Raw genomic sequence first — 18889 nt, forward strand, 5'->3', positions numbered from 1 at the left:
AAATTTCCTCCGCAAATCAAAACGGTGAACATGATAAACGCCACCCACATTCCCAAGCTGGAACAAACATGCACTATTAGGGATGTCGACTTAACGGAGCCAGTCGCCCCACAGTACAACCTATGGCCGATCACCTTTGATCGTACGAATTGTCCGGCCAATACCAATCAGGGCAATCCAGCCGCACTCGTCCTTGACCCAATAATTGATGGATTCCACCTCACACGAGTCCTTATGGACAGAGGCGACAGTCTAAACCTGCTGTATCAGGACACAGTGCGCAAGATGGGTATCGATCATTCGACGATCAAACCCACTAAAACCACCTTTAAAGGTGTTATACCAGGTGTGGAGGCCAGTTGTATAGGCTCCATCACTCTGGAGGTAATCTTTGGATCACCAAACAATTACCGTACCAAAGAGTTAGTCTTCGACATCGTCCCCTTTCACAGTGACTATCAGGCACTGCTCGGACGAACTGCGCTCGCTCGATTCAACACGGTGCCACATTATTCCTACTGTAAACTCAAGATGCCCGGTCCGCGCGGCGTCGTGACGGTTAACGGCTGGGCCGAACTTCCCCTCACTGCCGAAGAGTCCACTGCCGCTTTAATATCAGAAGCAACGAGTGGCACCTTTCAATCGAACCTCGAGTCGATGGCCAAGCTCCCGGACACCACCAAAGGAGTCCGAACTACGGTGCGGCAGGATAGCTCGGCTCGTCCGGAGCTCAATTAAGCACTCCGGCAAAAGTTAAGACAGGCCACATACTGCGGCTCAACCGCTATGTGGCACACAAACATTTCTTGCATTTTCTTCGCAGGTTCACCTTTGCATAGGCCAGGACTGATGGCGTGGAAACAGTTCGAACGCGTAAGGGAATCTTTAGATATTCCCCTCGATGACCATCTGACTACACTCCGGATCCGAATACAACTTCCTCCCGCCTGGTATCAGTAGGTTCCGCAGTCATACTTCTTTTTATCACATCACCTGTACTCATACGCATCAACGTATTATTCAAATACAACATGTGGATTTATATGACGCTTATCTGCTGTTATTTCTTATTGAAACTCTTTTGTCAAATGGCAGCTGCACATCACGATATGCCTTAATATGCCAGGGGCTTCATTATATCCATAATAAGGCAATAAAGTTCTAACACCTTCACGGCAGTTCGGCACCCCGAACTTATAGCGTTATATGCATCAGCTCTGAATCATGTCTTGGGTCAATAGTTGGGTTTGCCCGGCTCCCATGTTTTGGTACCTTATGTTCCGCTATATCGGGTAGCACAGGGAGAACTACTGTGATTGTGTCCCGGTTCTTCCGGGCGAGCACCTCGGTAGAGAAAGCCAAAAATTGACTGTCATGATACAGCGAGAGCTGGTCACCTGTTCGAGAGGTTGCAAAATCTTTAAGGATTTCTTCCGCATAATGCCATAACCAATGCAGCGTGCGATGGGTCGGCTTTTATTCCGATCAGGTGCTTATAGAGCCCCTTGTGCGGTCTTCCGAACACCAGGGGCTGCGCCTACCTTCCTTTTGTCAAACTCCTATGGCTAAGTGAGAGTGATAAAGCCCTATAGTCTGATTGCCTGGTTCGTAGTGCTGAACACCTCCTTCCAGGACCCAAAACTGGGATAAAGAGTGCTCAGGTTTATCCCGAACACCCCCGTACTTACTACATGGGGGCAGAAGCCGACGACTGGCCAACTCTCAGGATTAATATATAAAACGGCCGCACAGGAGGAAAAACTTTCAAATAACAGGCAATAAACAATAGAGATGACCTTGTTTAACATTACAAAGGACAATATGATTGTATTCATGGAAATATAATGTCCTTGGTGCATTGCTCCGCTGCAAGGCGGGCTCCTTCCAAGACACTATCATAATATAATTCGGGCTTGTGGTGCTCCTTCCCCTCCGGCGGTCCCTCGGTCATCAGCTTTTCTGCATCCATCTTCCCCCAGTGCACCTTTGCGCGGGCAAAGGACATTCGCGTACCCTCCATACAGACCGACCGCTTGATGACTTCGAGTCGAGGGCAGGCACTCACAAGCCGCTTCACGAGCCCGAAGTAACTGCTTGGAATCGGCTCGGCGGGCCATAGCCGGATAATTAAATCCTTCATGGCTAGCTCGGCCGCCTTATGCAGTTCGAACAGCTGCTTCAGTTGATCGGCAAAAAGCACCGGATAATTCAGTGCTAGATACTGCATCCAGAAGAGCTTATCCATAGTGTTCCTTTCTTCGGCTCGGTAGAATTGGGCGGCATCAGATATGCAGCGTGGCAGCTCCACAAATACCCCTGGAGAAATCAGAATTCAAATTATCAACTTGATCTTCTCCTTTCGACTACCCGCTTTGTATAGAAAAAGCCTTACCAGCCGCAATTTTCCTCGCGTCCTGGATTTCCTTCAGGGCACCTTGGGCTTCCCCCCGGGCATCACTTGCGGCTTGACAAGCTTGGAAGAGTTCGGATTCTTTCCCTGATAAACTCTGCTCCAAGGTCTCGCATTTCATCACGGCCTCTTGAAGCTCTCGCTCAGCTTCAAGAACTCGGGCCTCGTGCTTTTCGTGAAGAGCCTGCTCTGCGGCTGCCTTCTTCTCGGCTTCGGCCACAGCCTTCTTAAGAGCCTCAACTTCGGTCGTCGCCCCTAGAGCACATCATAAAAACATTTTCACCATGCACAATTATTCATTTGTGCTAAATGAACAAGGTTTCCGCATACCTTGATTATCCTCCAACTGCCTCTTCACTCAGCCAAGTTCTCCTTCGGCCTGCTCTAGACTATGCCTTAGTCCGGATACTTCCACAGCATGAGAGGCGGCAGTCACTATAGACGCCTGCTTATTAAAAGAGATAGATGCTATCAAGTGAGTCTCCTGCGAACATAAATTTGATCCTCTGTCAGGTTCTTTCTTTCACCGAACAGTGTATCAGGGGCTGCTATCTATACTATGACACTCTTCCAAACCTCATAAAACATACCTCAAAGCCTCTTATAAGGCTGATACAGGATTCATTCAGTCCATTCTCAGCGGACTGAATCTTCTCAATCACCGCACCCATAAGGGCACGGTGTTCATCGATGATGGAGGCACTTTTCAGCGCCGCCAATAAAGTATCTGACACCTCTGGTTGGACAGAGGTTGCCGGTGGAACAGACACACCCCCTCCAGCCAACGGAGGCCGCGTGCCTGATTCTGGAGCCTTATTGGTCTCCGGAACCGTATCTGGCTGGGGGCCGGATTCAAGATGACCCCCGCCGTCGACGTCCACGGGAGTCTTCTCTCCCATGTGTCCGACCCCGGAAGTTTGACCTTCTGGCGCCGCCTTTACGATTCTCTCCCCCTCCCCCCTCCTTGGCCTGGGTCCTCCTGGGCCTTCGGGGGTGTCCCGCTCTCCATAGCATCCAAACCCAGCAAATCCTCTGACGAGGATGGTTCAGTGCGGGACCTCGCCGGACTGTAAAAAGTATGGCTCAGATTAAAATATTATGCCATGACAAGTCTGGACGCATAAGTGTGTTCGGGTTTTATACTCACGAGTTCACCAGGGGCTAGGCCCTGGGATCCCACTCCGGGCTGCTATCAGCGGCGGCGGTGGACTCCTCTGGAAGAGGAGTTTTTCCCCTCTTAGGGGACTCAGCCTCCAAGGATGTGGAGGTCATCCTTTTCTTTCTTCCCCCCGCTGGGGATTCATCTTCCTCCTCCTCCTCGTCCTCTTCGGAGGAAGAACGGGCATGGGAGTCTTTGAATTTTGTGTCCGAGGCACCACGGCAACGGAGCCGCCCCTGGTCTTCTTAGCCGCCCTCTCTGCCTTCTTCTTCGGCGCCTTGTAAGGCGCCGGGACCAGCATCTTCGTCAGAAGTGGGCCGGCCGGTTCTTTTGGCAACGGGGCCGGACAGTAGATCCGCCCCGCATTCTTCGCCCAGCCCTAGGAGAGTTGTGGGAAACACATCAATCATTTTCCTAAGGGTATGTGAATAAAACATATGAATTGTCAACATACAGTGACTTACCGAACTTGCAGGGCGGGACAGTTGGTACCCGTGGTCCTCGGCGTAGTCCGGCCTGAAGGAAATATGCCCTAGAGGCAATAATAAAGTTATTATTTATTTCCTTATATCATGATAAATGTTTATTATTCATGCTAGAATTGTATTAACCGGAAACATAATACATGTGTGAATACATAGACAAACATAACGTCACTAGTATGCCTCTACTTGACTAGCTCGTTTATCAAAGATGGTTATGTTTCCTAGCCATGGACAAAAGAGTTGTCATTTGATTAATGGGATCACATCATTAGGAGAATGATGTGATTGACTGACCCATTACGTTAGCCTAGCACTAGATCGTTTAGTATGTTGCTATTGCTTTCTTCATGACTTATACATGTTCCTGTAACTATGAGATTATGCAACTCCCGTTTACCGGAGGAACACTTTGGGTGCTACCAAACGTCACAACGTAACTGGGTGATTATAAAGGAGTACTACAGGTGTCTCCAAAGGTACATGTTGGGTTGGCGTATTTCGAGATTAGGTTTTGTCACTCCGATTGTCGGAGAGGTATCTCTGGGCCCTCTCGGTAATGCACATCACTATAAGCCTTGCAAGCAATGTGACTAATGAGTTAGTTGCGGGATGATGCATTACGTAACGAGTAAAGAGACTTGTCGGTAATGAGATTGAACTAGGTATTGGATACCGACGATCGAATCTCGGGCAAGTAACATACCGATGACAAAGGGAACAACGTATGTTGTTATGCGGTTTGACCGATAAAGATCTTCGTAGAATATGTAGGAGCCAATATGGGCATCCAGGTTCCGCTATTGGTTATTGACCAAGAATAGTTCTAGGTCATGTCTACATAGTTCTCAAACCCGTAGGGTCCGCACGCTTAACGTTTCGATGACAGTTTTATTATGAGTTTATAAGTTTTGATGTACCGAAGTTTGTTCGGAGTCCCAGATGTGATCACGGACATGACGAGGAGTCTCAGAATGGTCGAGACATAAAGATTGATATATTGGAAGCCTATATTTGGACATCGGAATGGTTCCGGGAGAAATCGGGATTTTACCGGAACACCGGGGGGTTACCGGAACCCTCCCGGGGGATATTGGGCCTTAGTGGGCCAAGAGGGAGAAGAGTTTAGGCGAAGCTCTGCGCCGGTAGAACATCATCATCGTCACCACGCCGTCGTGCTGACGGAACTCATCTCCGGAGCCTTTGCTGGATCGGAGGGCCGGAGATCATCATCGAGCTGAACGTGTGCTAAACTCGGAGGCCCCGTACGTTCGGTGCTTGGATCGGTCGGATCGTGAAGACGTACGACTACATCAACCATGTTGTGCTAACGCTTCTGCTTACGGTCTACGAGGGTACGTGGACGAACACTCTCCCCTCTCGTTGCTATATCATCACCATGATCTTGCGTGTGCGTAGGAAATTTTTTGAAATTACTACGTACCCCAACACGGCCATGATTTGTCGGACTTGAAAAGCACCTTCCAGATGTCCTTGTGCGAGGAGCCAAAGAGCTCTAGCAGGGTCTGGTGCTTGGCCGGGTCGAACTCCCATAAATTGCAAGACTGGTGTTGACAAGGTAGAATCCGGCGAACTAACATCACCTGGACTATATTGACAAGTTTGATGTTCTTGTCTTCCATATCCTGGACACACGTCTGGAGCACCGACAGTTCATCGGACGAGGCCCAGTTCAGGCCCTTCTTGGGCCAGGACGTAAGTCACAGGGGGGCTCCGGATCTGAGTTTCGGAGCAGCGGCCCATTCCTTGCCGTGAGGCTCAGTGACGTAAAACCACTGCTGCTGCCACTCCTTGACGAAATCATTGAAAGTACCTATTGGCCATGTGACGTTGGGAATCTTGCTCACCATGGCGCCTCCGCACTCGGCGTGCTCGCCGCTCACTACCTTGGGCTTCACATTGAAAACCTTCAGCCATAAGCCGAAGTGTGGCGAGATGAGGAGAAAGGCCTTGCACACGACGATGAATGTCGAGATGTTGAGGAAGGAATCGGGGGATAGATCATGAAAATCGATCCCGTAATAATACATGATGTCGCGAACGAATGGGTGGAGGGGAAACCCTAGCCCGCGGACAAAATGAGGGAGGAATACCACCCTCTCGTGGGGTTCCGGAGTAGGGATGATTTGCCCCGCTGTCGGATACCCGGGATACCCGGCCTCCTGAAGCTTTTTGATATCCTTCTCCCGGACGGTGGCCGATTCTCTTGGCCAGATACCCGGCCTCCTGAAGCTTTTTGATATCCTTCTCCCGGATGGTAGAGGCCATCCACTTGCCTCCTGCTCCGGGTCCGGACATTTTCGAGAAACCTTTTTGGGCGGAGAAGACGAACGCTTGGGCGCTAGGGCTCGAGCAAGGGGGAATGGATGAGCAGAGGAAGAAGAAGGCGTGGGTGAAAAAGGGAGTCCTTATCCCCTTATAAAGGCAGCAGAGATCCTGCGCCTCCCCACTTGCCCGGTAAACTTGCTTATTCCCCGAGCGCCATGATTGATGGCGCGGTTGGGTTACCCACACCCTTATTGATGAGAATCCCGTGATAAGGGGACACGATCTCTGCTTCTACAAGATGTGCCAAGGAAACCGCCTCGGAATATGTGCAGTAGCTTGTTGAGAAAAACGGTTCGAATAATGACCGGGTCGTGGTGTGATGTCACGCTATGAAAAGTTGTCAGCAGATTAGATTTGTGGAATATTGTGCTCTCTACGGTGGTATGTGGAATTTGTTTTGCAGAGCCGGACACGATCCTTGTGTTCAAAATCTTCTATGGAGTATTCAGAGAAGGAACCCGCCTTGCAATGCCGAAGACAATCTGCGCACCGGACTCATCGTCATTGAAGCCTGGTTCAGGGGCTACTGAGGGAGTCCAGGATTAGGGGGTCCTCGGGCAGCCGGACTATATACTTTGGCCGGACTGCTGGACTATGAAGATACAAGATTGAAGACCTCGTCCCGTGTCCGGGTGGGACTCTCCTTTGCGTGGAAGGCAAGCCTGGCAATCCGGATATGTAGATCTCCTTCTCTGTAACCGACTCTGTGTAACATAATCATAGGCTAGCTTCTAGGGTTTAGCCTCTACGATCTCGTGGTAGATCAACTCTTGTAATACTCATATCATTAAGACCAATCAAGCAGGAAGTAGGGTATTACCTCCATCGAGAGGGCCCGAACCTGGGTAAACATCGTGTCCCCCACCTCCTGTTACCATTAGCCTTAGACGCACAGTTCGGGACCCCCTACCCGAGATCCGCTGGTTTTGACACCAACAACCACCACCTCCCGCCTTCGGGCCGCGGTGGCGGAGCGGGTGATGGACATGGTGGCCGGTAGTGGGGTGGCGGCCTCTACGATCTCGTGGTAGATCAACTCTTGTAATACTCGTATCATCAAGATCAATCAAGCAGGAAGTAGGGTATTACCTCCATCGAGAGGGCCCGAACCTGGGTAAACATCGTGTCCCCCACCTCCTGTTACCATTAGCCTTAGACGCATAGTTCGGGACCCCCTACCCGAGATCCGCCGGTTTTGACACCAACAACCACCACCTCCCGCCTTCGGGCCGCGGTGGCGGAGCGGGTGATGGACACGGTGGCCGGCAGTGGGGTGGCGGCCACGACGGCCACCTCCCACCTTCGGGCCGCGGCGGTGGATCGTGCGATGGCACTGGCTTTCGACGGAGCTGTGGCGGCAACGGCGGCCAGCAAAAGCTGCCGACGGGCACTGGCGACCGAGCGTGTGGTGGGTCTTGCGCGCACACCCAACATGGACGCCACGCGCACAACACTACGCCGGGGACTGCGCCACCGCCACGGTGTAGCCTCCCAGCTGGAGCTGTGCTCTGATGACAGCGGAGTGGCTGAGCGACGACGACGGACCGGTGCCATTGGCGATTGTGGGAGAAGCAGACGAGATAAGTTACAGGGAGGGAGGGGAAAATGCGATGCAGGACTCGCCGGCCGTGAGGGTTTATATAGTAGGCTGGTGAGCATTGGGATTTTGGGGGATTTCACTGAGTCGGGCGGGAAGCTTGCGCGGGAACCTGCGTGGTTGCGCGGGAACGGGCTCACCAACATTTTGCCAAAAGAGCGCCCCGCGCGACTGCTCAAGCTTGCGCTCGAACCGTCTGTGGCAAGCCGGCAGTGGGGTGACAAGACGTGCGAGAGGAGGACAAAAGGACACGTACACCTACATTTAATAAAAGAACGTTTGTGATTTATTTACCTACTATACCCCGTCCTAGTTTATAAGTAGGATTTAATTAATAAAATACGAATGCATGTCGCCAAAGAATATATCATTGCAGTCGTATTTGAACATAGTTTCGGTTATATAATTTTTGTAACATGCATTAACATTTTGCTGGTTAAATTTGAGGTTATATACCAGCAAGCGTTTGCCCACAACACACACGGCTTATTCCATCACAAACAGCTGGGATGGATCAACTGTATGCCATGTATTGCACACGCAACTCTAATCTGATTTGTGATTGATTTCTCCGACATCGCTCGCCTCTGCTCGCATCCCTCGGCAAGCTCTGCTCGCTGTTAGGCACCGCAATGCGCTGTGCTCGCCGTTAGGCGCCACGGCGCACTCTGCTCGCGTCCGTCGGTGCGCTCGGGTTGTGGACAGCTTTTCCTTGCGTGTTCAACTGCTCGGTTAAGGTGACCGTGGAGCGCTCTGCTCGCGTCCCTCCGCGCGCGCTCTGCCAATGGCTGGGCCTACGGACGATCACGTCGGGGGCCCATATGCATGCGGTTGCGCCGCGCGCGTTGCCATGCGATGCAGTTACGTGCGGCACGATGGAGTTACACGCTGCGAATTACAAGTGCCATCAGGGCGTGCCGATCGATATTCCAGGCCGTCCGGCTTCCCTTTAATTCCCGCGGCCATTATAACCTTAGTCTCTTCAACCTTTCAATCATGCCCCACAACACAACAAGCACACCCACGACGATACATAGAGAGGGGATGTCTAGCGGCGCACCAATGGAGTTCGGCGAGCATAAAGTGGAGACCCACGCAAGGGAGATGGATCTCTCGGTGGTGTACACCATCGACCCGGCCATGGTGGACGACTACATCAACACCATTGAGCAGTTGCTTGCTGGAGACAAGTACAAGGTGGTCGGCATCGACCTCCTGTACACCGCCGGTGTTCCCGGCAAAGATCAAAAGGTTGTCGTCACCCAGTTATGTGTGCTCCATCATGTCCTCATCTACCACTACTGCATGGCCACATAGCCTTGCATTAGTTTCGCCAAGTTTGTCAACAGCACCGACTACAAGTTTGCTATGGTTGGAACCACCGACGATGTAAAAGCGCTTAGGGTTACAGGCTTGGCCTGCAAGAACCTTGTCAAAATCCGTGAGCACTACAGGGTCTGGGGCAGCACGAAGAAGGACTCCCTGGTTGAACTCGCCTCGACCATCATCGACCCTTACTATGAAAAGATGAAGCAGGATGCCTAGAGAACAAGTCTCGTATCCTGGCACAAGGCCTGGATGCGGCGACTGGATGAACCTCACCTTAGGTTCATGGCCAAGAGCGTGTACACATGCTACGAGATGCATAGGCGGATCGTTGACATGAGGAAGTGCCTCGTTACCCAAATCGACGAGCTCGGGTCGAGCCACAAGCAGAGCAAGCATCACAAGCAGTAGATGATGATCAGATGATCGTTTATGCTAGTTAACCATGCATGTAATATATAGTTTACTTTGGTGTGGGAAATGGCATGTGTGTAGTAGCCACCTATGTAATTATGCATGTAATAGTTTACTTTGGTGTGTGCAAATGCCATGGTTGTAGTAGCCACATATGTAAGTGGATGTTTAGTTTGGTTATGCAACCATGTCCTTATAAGTGTGTATATATATATGTTGTTGTTCTGTATGCAATCCCATCGCACAACACACATGTCTTATTAGCAGCAATCATCTGTGTTATTATCGGTCTTCGTACACATTTCTGATTATAGACCTGTTTGTCGCATATCACACACATCTTATTATATTGAACTGTTTATGTTCTCTTGTCTCAACACAAACAGTTCATCCGAGTGAACCGCATGTTGTATATCGCACACACCTTGATCTGGCTGACCATTTTTTTGTGTTTCCTAATCACAAATAGTTCATCCTAGTGAACATTATGTTGTTTATCGCACACACCTTCATCTGGATGCCCATTTCTTTTGTTGCTCCTCATTGCAAACAGTTAATTGCACTGAACTGTATGCCCTACATCACACACGGAACTAAAATCTGAACCATGTTTGATGCATCCGTCATCGCAAATATTTTGCACCTTTTTTACGGTTTTTTACACCGCCGTTTGTGATTAATGCATTGCACATAGTTTCGTCAAAGGGTCTCTGATTGTAGTGTCGCGTTAGCAGCATCCTGCACTAGTGTGAGATTCTTCATACTTGATTGTGGCATAAGCCATCATATAGTTGACATCTGGAAGCTGAAATTTATTGAAGCTTGAGGCGAGGTGGCGAGTTGATAATCTTCACGACACTCATTGTATATCCTTGGCGTTGATAACGCGATACGAATCCAGGGAAGGTTGAGGTCGACCGTGGCAATTTATAAATGATCTCATATGAGTTGTGTCAGTAACACGGCCGATGGTTCGTCCCGGCTGGTTGTTGAAGTTAACCAAACTGCAGTGTCGGCGACTTCGCGACACTCAAATTATCAAGGTAGTGAACGTGAATCAGCTAAACATGATGAACATGACTAGACGTGAACCCCGTGTGTCCTCAAGAACGCTTTGCTCATTATAAGAAGTACTTTCGGCTTGTCCTTTGCTACAAAAAGGATTGAGCTACCTTGCTGCACCTTTCTTACTATTATTACTTCCTACTTGTTACAAATTACCTTGTTACAAAACTATCTGCCATTACTGCTTACAACACTTCAGAGAGTACCTTGCTAAAAAACCGCTTGTCATTTCCTTCTACTCCTCGTTGGGCTCGATACTCTTACGTATCGAAAGGATTATGATTGATCCCCTATACTTGTGGGTCATCAGGCTTCTTGTGATAGTTGGAGGACTACTACAAGTGGCAACATTCTTGCTCTTGGTTGGTGTAGATGGAACTGCATTGCTAATTGAAACATCAAACTATGGAGATGTATTCTTCCCCCTACTTTTCCTATAAAAGGGAGCAACTAGAACTATTCTCATGTAAAAGAAACATGGTATTATACCTAGAAAACAACAACATGTATTAGTTTGTACCTTCTCTTTGTTCCATTTCGAGGACAGCCAGTTTCTCTATGTCCTACCTCCTCGCATTTTTGCATTTGTTCAAGGATCCCTTCCTTGATCCACCTTTCCACCAACTCTTCGTCCTCTGTTTTCTTGTTCTTCCAGCATATTTTCCTTGCCTTTTGGAATTGGTAAACACAACACAAAGCCTGTATCCACATGTGGCCACTAATTCTTGTCCGTAAGGGGCTCAATTACAGCTTCATATGCTACCCTCAATTTGCTCACTAAATAGTACTCATGTACATAATCCTCCATGTTAACAAAGTTTCGAGCTTGCAAAACATTTATGAAGGCTAGTGCATGGTCACAAGGCTTGCCCGTGTGCTGCCATTGCGGACATGTACACTCATGTTTGAGTGTTTTAATGACATGTCTTTCGTCCCTTTAGTTAACATTTCTCATCTCCACTCCAATCACCTGATGCTTTAGTCTTGAGATGTCCTACTCCCCGAGTCATTGCATTTAATAGTTGTATGAAAAATGGGAGTGTTGTCCCTAGAAATTTCTTTCCAATCATTATCCTCTGTCTAAATAGGTCCATAATCATCTCTCTAATCTTATCAGCTAGCTGAACAATCGGCAAGTCCTTGATATCTCGTGCCCAAGCATTAAAGCACTCGACAAGATTCTTATATATGTAGTCACACTTGATGTCAGGGTCGAACATGCACCTCATCCATAACAGATTATGGTAGTCCCTAAGGTAAGGATATACTTTCTCAGATGCATCAAACATCTTTGCCATGTGATGCTGATATTCTTCCGCCCTATGTGCCCTAGCAACAAGCCACAACCGTCCAAACACATCACCATGAAAATATTTCTAAAAATTATGCCACATATGCCTAAAGCACTCATGTTGCTCATCTTGAGGGAAAACCCTTTTAACAACATTTTCAAAACCCTTGCAAGCATTGGTACAAACAACAAATACTGGAGGCTCCCATATTGGCTTCTTCAATTGATTCATGAAGCCCAGTTATCTCCATTTTCATACTCAATAAAGTCATACGCCATCGAAACATCCAATTGTGACCACCCAAAGTAGTGACTACAGCTAGCTGACCATTTCATTTGCCATTTAGATGAGTTGAATATATAATAAATGGCCTACATCCATTCAGAAACCCATCTATGCAAGGCTTGAAAGCAATAAATAGATTGCTAAAATGTACTTCACCTTCAACTGTGATTGTACCAATCTCTACAATACTACCTGGAGACCTCAATTCTATCTCGGCCTTGTAGTTGTACAACATCCTGAAATTTCTTCCCAACTCCCATACAAGCTGGTCGTCGCCTCCTGTTTGCCTTTCCACACTGTGTGATAATCAAATGTGGCATGATGCTCATCCTGTAACTCTTTAAGTATCTTCACAACACAAATGGTTGGATCTTTCTTAAGCATAGATGCTGCCTTCTTGGCCACCCAAGTTTGACTTGTCATGCTAGTCACTTTTCCACTTGTTGAACTACAAATATGCTCTGTTTGATGCTTAACAACCTATAACAAAGAATGGTACAGATCGAAAGTTTATTACAATGACAAACAAAGAAAGAAAGGAATATACAAAGCACAAAAAAAATTGACGTTGCTTCTACAAACTCCTAGGTTTCAACAAGTTTGCTCCACTGAGACGGAGGCTCAGAAATGGCAACATGGTGCGTCGTCGATTGATGTAGGAAGAAGAAGACTTCGCGATCCCTAGCAATTTAGATGCATTTTTTAATTCATGTAAAAGTATTTTTGTAAGTGTTTGCGCTACTTAATGTGTGGCCTCGGGACCCTTTGGCAAAAATAAAAGATAATGCTTGTTAGAGATCCCCACTTTGTCAACGTGATTTGTTGAGGAAAAAGTTAGTTTATTTTGCGAACTGGACGGATGGTTAGGTTCCATATGGTGGAACCAACCCATTTGGGTTCAAGTCAGAGGCGGAGCTAACATCGGATTATGCCTAAGGCTATGTACCTTAAATGATGCACTTTGATGATTTTTTGGGTACTTCCTAAAAAGAAATTACAAGGGACATCATTACTTTCCATAGGCCGGTTTTCGCCCCTGGTTCAAGTCCTAGACATGGCATTGGTGACGTGCCGGCTCAGTCTCTCGGATATACTCATGGGGTAAGATGAGCGTACATGCATGCTTGCGTGTATAAAATCTTGAGCGGTTTTTCAACATAAAGTATCAATAGCATCTCAAGTGCATATTCTGGTTGGCTGGTTGCTGAGGGGTATAGGTATCAATAGCATCTCAGGTGCATCCGCTACAGCGTTTGAGGCAAGCTGTCGCTAGAAAATACGAGTTCCCTCAATCCCGGGTGATTTCTAGCGCAACTTGGCTTGAAAGGTGACATCTCGTCATCAAGAAGACAAGAACCAACAGTGCTTCAGCTTGAAATCGCAAGACCAACGAACTTACTCCCATTGGCTGCATCACCGACGTCATCGTCGTCGACTGATCAACTTCAGACCGCCTTTCAGCACTACCGTACCTAGCATTTGTTGACACAAGTGTCGCCGGGTCCACGACGCGTTCATACATAACCGCAGCAGCAGAAGCTGCTGACCAGATAAGAAGATCACGACAGAGAGAGACCAGAAGGCGAACGAAAGGCCCCGTGCGACATCAGCCGAGAACACGCAGGTCAAAGGCAACTCGAACTGGTCCAAACATCCAATGCCCCCGGACCTAATCTGCCTCTGCTGGCTGCTGTTGAGGTGTCTGATAGAGGACGGCAACTCCCTTCCGGCCGCAGACAGTATGAAATACCCGTGCCAACCAACAAGACTGCAACTTGTGCCGACCAGATCCAACCATTTTTCTGGCAATGTTTAATGAGTCATCCTTTGCTCCGTGCCTGCCGAAATGCCATAGATTCTTGACCGGCTATCAAGTCCAACTTTAGGTGTTCAAATCTACCAGTTCCGTTCATCATATGCACGGACCGTTTCTGGCTAACAGACCGGAACAGGCTCTGAGCACTCCAAAAAGTAAACTCAGCGTGCTCAGCTATCATAACATAGTTATAGATTATGTTGTCAAGCTTTGGTGATTGCAGAATAATACACCCTCCCAATACTTGCAGAGAGTAATATATATAGACCCTTCCAGTTTATACACACACATTTTGCATATGTCGCATGTTACAAAATACTTCCTCTGTAAAGAAATATAAGAGCGTTTCGATGATCTAAATGCTCTTATATTTCCTTATGGAGGGAGTAAGTGCCATGGTTTTAGTTCAAAATTGTCATGCCACGACACTTATTTTGGAACGGAGGGAGTATGTGATTTTACTAGGAATTAAGCTGTCAATTTTACTTTCACCCTTTCAGCTTCAGAATATACTACCAACCAAACAGATGAACAAAACATTATGGTCAACAGAAGAGAGGAAATGCATACATCCACAAACTTTTTCCTCTTTCTCTTGTACACTACCTTTCATCAAAGGCGTAGTACTTTTTGTGATGGTCTGGATCACACAATCTACATACAAAATAAATCTTCAACAATCAACTAATGCTTCATCAGGATACCAAGCGAAAATTAGAGCGCAACAGAATACCCAGATGAACAAAAGAAATACTTGTCAACAAAACCAGGAAGCTACACAAGGTTGATTTTCATCTGGAATTCACAACTTGCCTATTGCGTTATCATCTACTATTGGGTACTTGTTATCTGCAACGATCCGTCCTTCTGCAGCTTCAAGCTGAGGCTAGTGAACCGTTCTCTCGAATATTGTCTCGAGGCTTTCCTCCAGTCAGTTCCGGCCTTCATCATTGCCACAAACTCATCAAAGCTTATCTTGCCATCCTACAATTTATGAATCACAATGTTCATCATTTCAGTCAGAGTCAAATGATAGCGGTCAAAGGACGAGAAACAAAACTAGCATGCTTTGCCAACCAGTTGGTGAGTTAACCACATACCTTATCAGTGTCTACATCACGGATGATGGCATTGATAACCTCTTCATGATTTGGTCCCAGATCATCAGCTAATGACTCCCGGAGTTCATCAATTTCAATATATCCACTCTTGTTCCGATCAAAGTATCCAAATGCCTTATGCAGATGTTCGTCATTGCCGATCTTTTTCAGGTGAACAGACAGAGTAACAAATTCTCCATAGTCTAAGCACCCATTTCCATCAGCGTCAGCCTGGTATAACATTCACATATGGTAAATATATAATAAAAACACCCCTCGCCTTCAACACATAGTAATATGTAGAAAGTGTATCCATCTAATGCCAAATGATCATTTCAAGTTCAGGAAAGAAAAACTTAAAAGAACATTTGCTATACTGCCTTACAAGTTCCTCACTTGAAATTTTAGAGGGGTGTTTCTACAATCTCTATCACTAGTGTGCTAACAATTCCATTTCATCCAGTTTACCAGGTATGATCTTTGAATTCTGATATGATACTTATGAAACTCAGTTGATAAAAGTGTGGAGATGGTGATTCTACATAGAAACAAAACGTTCCAGTCTAATAACAAAGAGTTGCAAAAATTTCTCAGAATAAAGAAAAATAATGAGTACTCACAGCATCCATTAGTATTTGGACATCTGCATCAGGCATTTGGTGGCCAAGTTTATTCAGACCAAGCTTCAGTTCATCAAAATTAATCATACTATCTTTGTTAAGGTCCATCTTTTCAAACATATCCTTTATGCCGGCCACCTCTTCTACCGAAAGATGCTCAGCTATGACCTGTAATAAATACAAATATGTAAGGAAATTCCAAGAAAGCAAGTCTAGCGTGAAAGAGGATTGCTTCAAGTCAGACTGAGGTATACCCTAAGTGCATGCTTCTTGAACTTGTTCATCACAGAGAACTGTTGAAGTCTGGCCTTAACTGTCTCACCCAAATTGACATTTGGAGCCTTCTTAATATTCTGCAACCAGGGATGATCTGGAAGAAAATACAAATAATGGACATGAGACACAAGCAATGCAATTAAATGATCTTAGGGCGGAGATCATCTGAAATTTACACAAGGCATGTAATTCTGTATCCGTTTAAGAAGAACAGAGGAATGCAATACAGTACAGTTAACTTGTGGAAATTTGATTATTACCAAGCACTTGCTGAGCTGTCAAACGCCTCCTTGGATCTGGGTTAAGCATTCCCCTGACAAGGTCTTTTGCATTATCTGAGACCCTAGGCCATGGATCTCTTTTAAAGTCAATGACAGACCGGATAATTGCTTGAGCAACACCTTGTTCAGTTTCTGCATTATAAATGGAAGCAACAAACATATTACTTAGAAAGAGCATTCAATAGGACAAGATAAATATATTTTTCTCAACCACAGTCCACAGGCCAATCACACCAGAGGCAAAATAAGGAAAACAAAACTTCAGTGTAGAAGGTGACACATGGCCCCTTTGTGCAGTCAGGACATAAGAAAACAGTCCACTTTTAGTATCCTAAATGTTTAATGTAGTTGACTGATGCCACCAAAACAATTGACCATTTTCAGGTACAAAACTGACCTGCCCAGAATGGAGGGACACCACAAAGAAGGATGTAAAGAATCACTCCTGCACTCCAAACATCAACCTCTTGGCCATAATTTCTCTTTAACACCTCTGGAGCCATGTAATAAGGACTTCCAACAATCTCAGTGAACCGCTCACCTACACATCATGAACAATTAGCACATTAGGCAAACAATGCAAAGTAAAAATAGACAGCATAAGACAGGCTACTATATCAGCTTTGTCCTCTGACAATATCATCGTAAAATGGAAAACTTCAGTGATAGCTGATATAGGATATCATGACTGTACCTGGAGTGAAAAAAACAGACAGGCCAAAATCAATTGCTTTCAGCGCCGCGGTTTCTTTCTTGTTTGCAAACAAGAAATTCTCTGGTTTGAGGTCCCGGTGCATCACTCCATGCTTGTGGCACATCTGATATTGTGAACAAATGCACACGTTATTCACTAAACAGAAAAAAAGGGAAGTTGCGGCAATCTAGTAACTACTACTACCAAGCTAAAGATGTGGTCCTTGATAAGCTAATAGCCCGAATGACAGCAAATGCAGAAATTAATTGCTTCACAGGATAGATCATAACCTATTCATTGGAACATATAGACACCAGAATCATGTGACAGGTAGCCAACAAATATTTCCACGGTGGATCACATCACAGAATGAACGCATCCCGTGAGTGTGAGGACAAGCTTAGCCAAAAGGCAAAGGAAGGAATCAAGGGGGTATTTATTCTCACCTGCACGACCTCGACGATGGTCTTGGTGACCACAGCGGCGGCGCGCTCCGTGTAGTGTCCCCGGGCGACGATCCGGTCGAAGAGCTCCCCGCCCTCGCAGAGCTCCATGACGAGGTGCACGGCATTGTCGTCCTCGTACGTGTCCCTGAGGGTGACGATGTTGGGGTGCTTGGGGAGGTGGCGCATGATCTCCACCTCGCGGCGCACGTCCTCGACGTCCACCGCGGTGCGGAGCTTCTTCTTGGAGATGGACTTGCAGGCGAGGGCCTCCCTGGTGGCGCGGTCGGTGCAGAGGTAGGTGACCCCGAACTCCCCGCGGCCGAGCTCCCCGCCGAGCTCGTACCGCTCGGCGATGTCCCGGCCCGTCCCCGTGGGCTCCCGCAGCACCACCAGCCTGGAGGCCCCCGGCGGCGCCGACCGGTTGTACTCGATCGAGAAGGGGTTGGGCTTCTTGCCCTTCCTCTGCTTGGGCTCCTTCTGCTGCTTCCCGCCGCCGCCGCCGCCACCGTCCACCGCCGGCGGCGTCGCACAGCAGTTGCCCATCTCCCGCCAACACACGAGGCTCCCGAATCAGGAAAAAAACAGCGGAGCCGACCAGAGGAGATCTGCGCGCAGAGCAGAGCAGAGCAGAGAGGGGGGAACGGGCCAAATCAAGAAAATGGTGGGCGGCGTGCGCGTCTGGTGTGGGGAGGGGGATAGGGGTGGGGATACGGGGGAGGGGGAGTGGGGTGGGGTGGTTAAATCGGTGCGGGGATTTGGTGTAGACGCGGTCAGCGGTGGCGGCCGTGTGGGAATCCGCCAGCGGCAGCGACGGACGGACGGACGCGGCCGATGAGATGAGGAGGAAGCAGAGGAGAGGGGGGCGACAGAGACCGGAGCCGGTCAAAGATCCCTCTCGCCGAGCAGAGCCGAGCCTTGCTTGCTTGCTTGCTCTCTGGAGTAGTAGTATGTTGCGTTGCCTTCTTCTCTCGTTTTCTGCCTGCTTGTTTGCTGCGTTTTTGTTGTTTATTCCGTTCCATTTTTATGTACTACGCGGCTTTGTTTAATGGCGAGGATGACTTTGGGGAGAACTTTTTGGGGGAGTGATCAAGGGACTACGTATACTATAGTTTTAGGTAATAATAAAGGAAAAGGGTGGTTAGGTGGGTGGATTTAAACTGTCATCAACCATGATCTGTGCAAATTTTTGTGCTGTCTAATCATAGCAGCCAGCGCAACGTTTTCATGGGTACAAAAGAAACATTTAATCCCACCGTGGAAATCAAGCAAGGGGCTGC

General features: G+C 47.6%; 1 protein-coding gene across 1 annotated transcript; it reads right to left on the reverse strand.

Moving 5' to 3' along the window:
* Nucleotides 1-14734: 14734 nt before the first annotated feature.
* LOC119363270 (calcium-dependent protein kinase 20) lies at nucleotides 14735-18331 on the reverse strand. Its single transcript, XM_037628586.1, has 8 exons — nucleotides 17613-18331; nucleotides 17167-17290; nucleotides 16870-17013; nucleotides 16452-16604; nucleotides 16170-16285; nucleotides 15916-16083; nucleotides 15296-15526; nucleotides 14735-15179 (listed from the first exon to the last, which is right to left on the reverse strand). Exons 1-8 carry the CDS (start codon nucleotides 18153-18155, stop codon nucleotides 15027-15029), a joined length of 1632 nt encoding a protein of 543 aa, XP_037484483.1. The 5' UTR covers nucleotides 18156-18331; the 3' UTR covers nucleotides 14735-15026.
* Between the last annotated feature and the right edge of the window lie 558 nt (nucleotides 18332-18889).

Source organism: Triticum dicoccoides, chromosome 2B (assembly GCF_002162155.2).
Source record: "Triticum dicoccoides isolate Atlit2015 ecotype Zavitan chromosome 2B, WEW_v2.0, whole genome shotgun sequence".
Classification (NCBI taxonomy): Eukaryota; Viridiplantae; Streptophyta; class Magnoliopsida; order Poales; family Poaceae; genus Triticum; species Triticum dicoccoides.

Excerpts from the sequence above, each read along its gene's own strand:
- LOC119363270 (XM_037628586.1), bottom strand. The coding sequence starts at position 18,155 with ATGGGCAACTGCTGTGCGACGCCGCCGGCGGTGGACGGTGGCGGCGGC. Across the intron at positions 17,014-17,166 it reads GTCTGTTTTTTTCACTCCAG|GTGAGCGGTTCACTGAGATT; the intron begins GTACAGTCATGA and ends CATGATGTGTAG. Across the intron at positions 16,605-16,869 it reads TGTCCCTCCATTCTGGGCAG|AAACTGAACAAGGTGTTGCT; the intron begins GTCAGTTTTGTA and ends TTTATAATGCAG.